At 33.2% G+C, this 6737-nt stretch overlaps 1 protein-coding gene across 1 annotated transcript; it reads right to left on the bottom strand.

Annotated features, from left to right (window-relative positions):
* Positions 1-512: 512 nt before the first annotated feature.
* LOC107896675 (uncharacterized) lies at positions 513-3522 on the bottom strand. Its single transcript, XM_016821902.2, has 7 exons — positions 3185-3522; positions 3014-3052; positions 2838-2891; positions 2679-2732; positions 1697-1750; positions 1536-1607; positions 513-842 (listed from the first exon to the last, which is right to left on the bottom strand). The coding sequence occupies exons 1-7, from the start codon at positions 3239-3241 to the stop codon at positions 723-725; spliced, it is 450 nt and encodes a 149-aa protein (XP_016677391.1). The 5' UTR covers positions 3242-3522; the 3' UTR covers positions 513-722.
* Positions 3523-6737: the final 3215 nt, after the last annotated feature.

The following is a 6737-nucleotide window of genomic DNA, read 5'->3' as shown; positions in this document are numbered from 1 at the left end:
TACCTATTTAAGCTCCTACTAAGCCATTCCTCGCTCTATCACATGTCATTGTTAGAGTATAACAACCATCGTCACCAAGCTATGACACAAAGCAACATATTTTTTCATTGACTCACTTGTTTATTCAAACTGATATATCGATCAATTTTCAATTCAAGGATCAATTTCCTATCCAATTCAATTCCAACGTCTTTCTTTTCTTTTTCTTTTTTTTTTTTGTTTCTAGTTAGTAAGATGTGCACCCATAACCTCTTAAAATTTTAAGAAAGACATTGTAATTAAACCGAAGTGCATGGCATGTTGTTATTACCATTATTTAACATTTAAGATCATTTTAATTCAAACCAACTGGTCCAACTAATTCAATTAGTCAAATCGGTAATTGGTTTGGCCTCTAATATAGTTTCTTAAACCTTGATAAGAAAAAGAAAACTAGTACTATATGGTACTTTTGAGGAAATTGTGTAGTAAAGCATATGCTTTAATAAAGGAAAACTTATTAACACCCAATCTAAAACTAGAAGACAATATTGATATCATTTTGGTCTCACCATGACCATAGTAAATGCCAATACCATATCAATGGATTAAGATGAAAGCTCTTTCCTCTGGTAGACAGCAAGGTAGACTAGAATTTTGCCTAAGATACATGACAGTAGTTCATAACAAGCAGCATGAACAATAATAAGTACAAGAATGCACATTCCATCATAAAAGCCCATCTATATGTTTACTTCATTTCCATTTTCCTTTATGGATGAAGTATGTGTTTCCTCATCCTTTCCTTCAAGTTTAACCTTAGGATTTTCAGCCTCTTTTGCACCCTCTGATACATCTTGCAGCTGCAAAAGTTCAAAATGATTCAACCTAGGAGCAAATTCCAGTTTCTAAAAGCATAGATGATGTTAAAAACCAAGTAGAATAAGCCTATGTTACTCAGACTAGAGTATGTTGGATACGAGTGTGTGTCTAACATGGTTAATGTTCAATTTTCTCTATGTTTTGGTAAAAATACCATGGAGGCCCTTGTACTAGAGGTCGAATTGCATTTTGCCCTCTCTACTAAAAAATGGGCAAATTAATCCCTTTATGTTAGATCAAAGAGCAAGCTAATCCTTATGTTAAAAATTTTATCCATTTCTATTGTTAAAAACTGGTCATTGTACGTTAATATAAGGAATACATAGCATGCCACAAGTTATTGTCTGGTTATTCTATCATACACGCCAATTTTTAACAGTATAAATGGATGAAACTTTTAACAAAAATGATAAATTTGCTCTTTGATCTAATGTACAATGGCTAATTTATCCATTTTTTAGTAAAGAGAGTAAAATGAAATCTGACTCCTAGTAAAGGGGCCTCCACGATACTTTTACCCTATGTTTTGGAGGATTCTAGGACTATATCCTCATAGCCCATGTCCGAATATGTGCGTGGCATAAGCGTCAGATTTGGGTACTTGAAGGAAAATGAGAAGTCCAAAGCTAAGATAAGGATGAGGAATGCAAACAAAAATTCTAAATTATACATACCCCCAAATTTCTTAAACCAGCAGTAACATCTTCTTGTTGCTGATGGAGAGTGTTCCTCAGTTCTTGAAATTCCTTATTTCAAGAATGAAACATTTTAGTTATCGTAAAATCTCCTCGTTTCAGAATGAAAATCTTCTTTTATTTTTAAAGGGAGAACTTACTGAACGGAGTTGCTCGACTTCCACATTAAGTGTTTTCTTCAGTTCAGTAAGCTCCTGAAAGAGATTCCATGCAAATTAGCCTAAGAAATAAGGACATTAAAAGATTTTATTAAGATATCTACCTGAAACTCCAATCAAAACTCTTTATTGCTTTAACAAGTATTCTTAGTCCAAAATCAGCTCTTCCATCAATGATTTCAAATAATAACACAAATCTTTAGATCCTTGGCCTCAATCTATGCTACTCAGACTTGAGAACGTGTTGGCTACAGAAATGAATCCTAAATGGGTATATGCTCATTTTCTAAAATATGTTGTTTTGCCCCCCTTCATGGAGAGCTGCGTACGGTTCAAGGAGGGGGTGCCTTGACCATACATGAACATACGACCACCCACCAAGAGGTGGTACCATATACCCCTATAAGTGACCTATATTCCATAGGTCAGGGGTTCGAATCCAACCAATGGCAAGACGCTCACGTTGCCTTTGGTGGGTGGCCGTACGTTCACGTACGGTTGAGGCACCCCCCTCCGTAACCCGTAAACGGCTCTCCACGGAGGGGGGCAAAACCCTCCGAGGGACAATACCTTCCATTGTTGAGGGACCGGGTTAACGTTCCCGAAGACGACACTTCGAAGACTTCTCCAGGAGGAGCCGTTCCCCCTTTCCACAGACATCCAGTCATTATATCCTGAAGCCTCTAAATGTCACTACAGTTAGCTCATTGCTAACATTTTTGCAACTCTATCCAAAACTTCAATGAGCAGCAAAGACATATATGATATAAGTATATTCTCGGGAAACAAACATCCATGTATACATTGTCTTAACATGAACTTTCATTTCATAGTAAAAGATTCAGCAACAATTTCAACAGTTAAATAATTAAGTAGTAGCATGCCATGAAACAGACAATCTCAGCATGAATAAACAGAAAGGCTGAAATATTTTAGATAAAAAAGCAAGACATACTGAACTTACATCTCGATAAATTTTAACTTGGGTGTCCAGCTTTGACCTCCAATTTTTCAGATCCTAATAGGGGAAACCATTAACAGCTTTTTCAACTCAGAATTGGAATATATATAACCCAAAATAAAGGGGAAATGTAAAAGAAAAAAAAACATTTTCCAGAATTACCTGTTTCAACCCTTGAATTCTATTCAGTAGCTCAGTCCTTGATTCATTCAATTCCTAAAGCCCCAAACAAAGTTAAAAATTAGATACGAAATGAATCAAATCAAATAAGTTTTTCATAACAGAAAAAAAAAGTAATTAATAATTTAAATACAGGGGGAAAAAACCCCAAGACTTACTGCAATTTTTGAACCCACTGGAGTGATATTCTCCTTTTTCTGTAAAATGGGTAAAAGGATTTATTAATATTTCTAACCAAATCCAAACTTGTAAAAAAGAATCTTCAACTGTAACTTGAAAAACCAAAAACAAAAAATTAAAAGAAAATGAGAAGGCGAAAAAGGAAGTACGGGAGGTGAAGGAGCAGAACCGAGTGGAAGAGGAGGGTTTGAATCAGAGGATGCCATTTGGAAACAGAGAATATTGTTTGAATTGATTGGATTTAAAGCTTTGGGTTTTTCTTAGTTTCCTATTTGGTTGTGAGAATATGAAAAAGTTTTTCAAGTTCTTTAACAGTGACTTTGTTTTTCAAGTAGATCTGGAAATTGACAGAAAATAGAAAGGTAATAATGAAAAATTGGGTAACAAGAAATTGATTTGATGAACTGGATTTTGAATTTGGGAAATTGAGGAGTGTTTGAGCGGGCAAAATTAAATATCTTTGAGGGTAGGTTTTTTACAGGAAAAATTATTAAACATTGAAGCTTTAAACGTTGTACTTTTTATCTTTTATGTCTGTTCATTTAAGATTTACTTTCTTTTCAGAATTTCCATTTTATTTACACTTTCACAATTAAAAAAATATTAAACTTAAAAGTTCGATAAAATTATTATAAAATGGAGTGCATTTTGATTCTGATACTTTTAAAATTATAAAAACTAGATTTTTATATCAGCTACCCCTGGGATTTTAAAAAATCATAAACAAATTTTATTTTATTTTTATTAAAGGATTAAATATAAAATTAGTACCCGAATTTATTCATTTATCTCATATTGGTATTTATGAATTTTTTTGTCCTAATTTGGTACTCGAATTTGTTTTCCATCCATTAGTTTAATACCTGAGCATAACAACATTAAGATTTTGCTAACGCGGTAGCGTTGACCACTCGCGCGTCGTCACATGTCACACTCCCAAGACCCTTTTGACTCGTGTTTATTTTTTTAACTAAATTCTTTTAAATATTATTACTTAATAATATTGTTCCTTTAAATTTTTTTTCTTCACTATCTTCTTCAACTTTTTTCTCTTCTATCTCTTTCCTTTCCACTGCTATGTCTTTCATTTTTCTCTCTTTTGTTCATCCATTTGTTTTTTCTTTTCTTTTTTGACCATCTCTTTCATTTTCTCCTTTCCCTTCTTCGTTTCTTATCTCCTTCGCTCGCGACGCAAATAAGGTTTTGTGCTCTCTTTCGTTTTCCATCTCCTTTACGTCTCTACCATGTCTTCTTCTGCAAACAGAAAATCAAGTGCTCAAAAATGGTTTTGTACTGCCATTGCGGGTTAAGGGCTCCAATTTGCAATGCAAATACTCCAAAGAATAAAGGGAGAAAATTCTTTGGGTGTGCGAACTTCAAAAAGGTAAATTAGGGTTTGTGTTTTGGTTTGCCATAGTTGAGTTTGTGAGAAACAAACGGTTTTGTGTATACTAACATTTTGTTGCAATTTGGGTTTAAGGTATATTCTGAAATTTTTAATGTTCTAATTTTTATCAAATAAAGCTAGCTTAACAATCTCTCCCTTTTTTTATATAGCAAAACATTTTGGTAAATTTGTTTTTTGAATTTGTTACTCCTGTTGTTAAAGTTCAATTTGAATCAATGACTTGATTTTATTAATTTGAAATAAAGACCTAAGAGAGAAAAACTGGTCACTTAGGTGTTGGCATTAAAAGATTAGTCATAAAAATAATCAACCAAATTCCAATTAAATTTACCTTTCTTTTCTTTTCTCCCCTTTTTTGTTATATCAAAAATCAACAAATAAAGCTTAAGAGAGAGACTTTGTTAGTCCAAGAATAGGAATTGAAAAATGTGAAAGCAAAGAACTAACATTAAACCTTTAAGTATCTACAAACAAGATACCAAAATAAGCATGAATGTTCTAACATAAAGATAGGTAAATGTGCAATGAAAATGATTAAAATGCATGAGAGAAAAAAAAATATATGCACTCTAGTCTTCTTGAGATGGAGGAGGAAGGAATTGAAACATCCTAGAGTTTAGACTATTAACATTATTATTAACTTGATCGAGTGCATCATCTACTCGAGTACGAGATCCTCTAAACTCCTCACTCAAAGAAGTAATAGCATTAAGGATGGTAACAGCCATGTCATCAAAGTGAGACAGAGCAGATGGTTGAGCGGATGAAGAAGCTGGTAGAAGAGCTTGCTCTGAGGAGAAATATCGTCATGCTATTTTTAAACGTCTTCATCATCAACATATTGAGGATTGGGTTGGTCACTTTTAATCCAATTGCCGATAAGAGGATCCAATTTAAATCTAGCACAATGAAGAGAATCAAAGCTAATAGTTTGAAGTTTAATGGACAAGGGAGGATCGACATTGGTTAGGATGTTTAGGCATGTAAAAGTGCAAGATAAGTACATCCCAAAAGGCAAGGTGAGAGTGCTAGAGAGCTCCTTCCCAATGTTCTTGGTAATGTCATTAAACAAAATGAGAGCAAGATCAGGACGCCTATTACTATGAAAACAATCAATCCACTAATAATCGGTAGATCCAAGGACAACATGTTTTGAAATTTGATGCGATATCCATGTGAGGTGCAAAGCACGATCATGGACATTGAGCTCGGATGTGTACGAGCATCGAACCTTTAAGGTTGGATTGTAAGTGCCTTTCTCATTTGACTTACCACCGGGAGGAAGTTTTAAAAATTTGCCAAAGTCTTCCAAAATGAGAAGAATAAGAGTTTTCATAAGAAAATAGTTAATGACAACCATGGTCTCACCCATTTAATCATGTTCGAATCTAGCACTCAAATAAAATGCTTGAACAAGATTAGTATACCTTAGTGAATGAATTCTAAAAAAGTCAATCTAATGCCATTCGGCCAAAGTTTCAAGAAATCGAAAATTAATTTTGGCTAAGAAATAAGAATCAAGTGCCATGAAACATTAACTTTGCGTTTTGAAAAATAATGGTCAAAATGGTAAGAGTCATTGTCATCTGTAAAGTAATCATTGAAAGAAATGGTTTTACCGCTAAACGTATTTGAAGACATAGGACCAAAACGAGGATGTTTCTTGATAGTCACTCTAATTAACTAAAGAAGACACTATTTGCACTAAAAATTTTAGTTGGAGAATTTTATCAAACACCTTGTAGGCAAAGGGTTTAAAGAAAAGTTTTAAGATTTTGACTAAGTTTAGGCAACCTCCTGTAAGAAAATACAATGCATATGTTCCAATATTGAGAAATGTGCTCATATTGTAGTAAACATGTAATTGTTTTCTATTTATTTGAATGATGAGTAAATAAATAAAGTTAATTTCACATTTCACTATTGTGTTTTTTGTATTTTTGTCTTTTATATTTTGCATGCATAGTGAAATTGTGACAAACAAATATTAGCTTATTGATTGTCTAAGTTCAAACTGAAGATAAGTGGCATTGTAAGAACGTTTACATTGCAAGAAAGACAACTTACTTTAGTAGATAATCTAAATGAGTCTGTAATCCTGTAAAAGAATCAAAGTGAACATTTTATTTAAATACTAAGAAAAATTATTATGTCGTTTACAATTCCAATTGAGAAGATGGCTAGTCTTGGCTATTAGAGCAGTTGACTTTGCAGGTAGAGACAGAGATGTATTCATTAATAGAATGATACATTGGACTGGATCCAAGATGAATTAATTTTGAATCCGTTTGTGA

The sequence above is a fragment of the Gossypium hirsutum genome, chromosome A10 (assembly GCF_007990345.1).
Source record: "Gossypium hirsutum isolate 1008001.06 chromosome A10, Gossypium_hirsutum_v2.1, whole genome shotgun sequence".
Lineage (NCBI taxonomy): Eukaryota > Viridiplantae > Streptophyta > Magnoliopsida > Malvales > Malvaceae > Gossypium > Gossypium hirsutum.
This window is presented reverse-complemented; position numbering and strand designations above follow the sequence as displayed.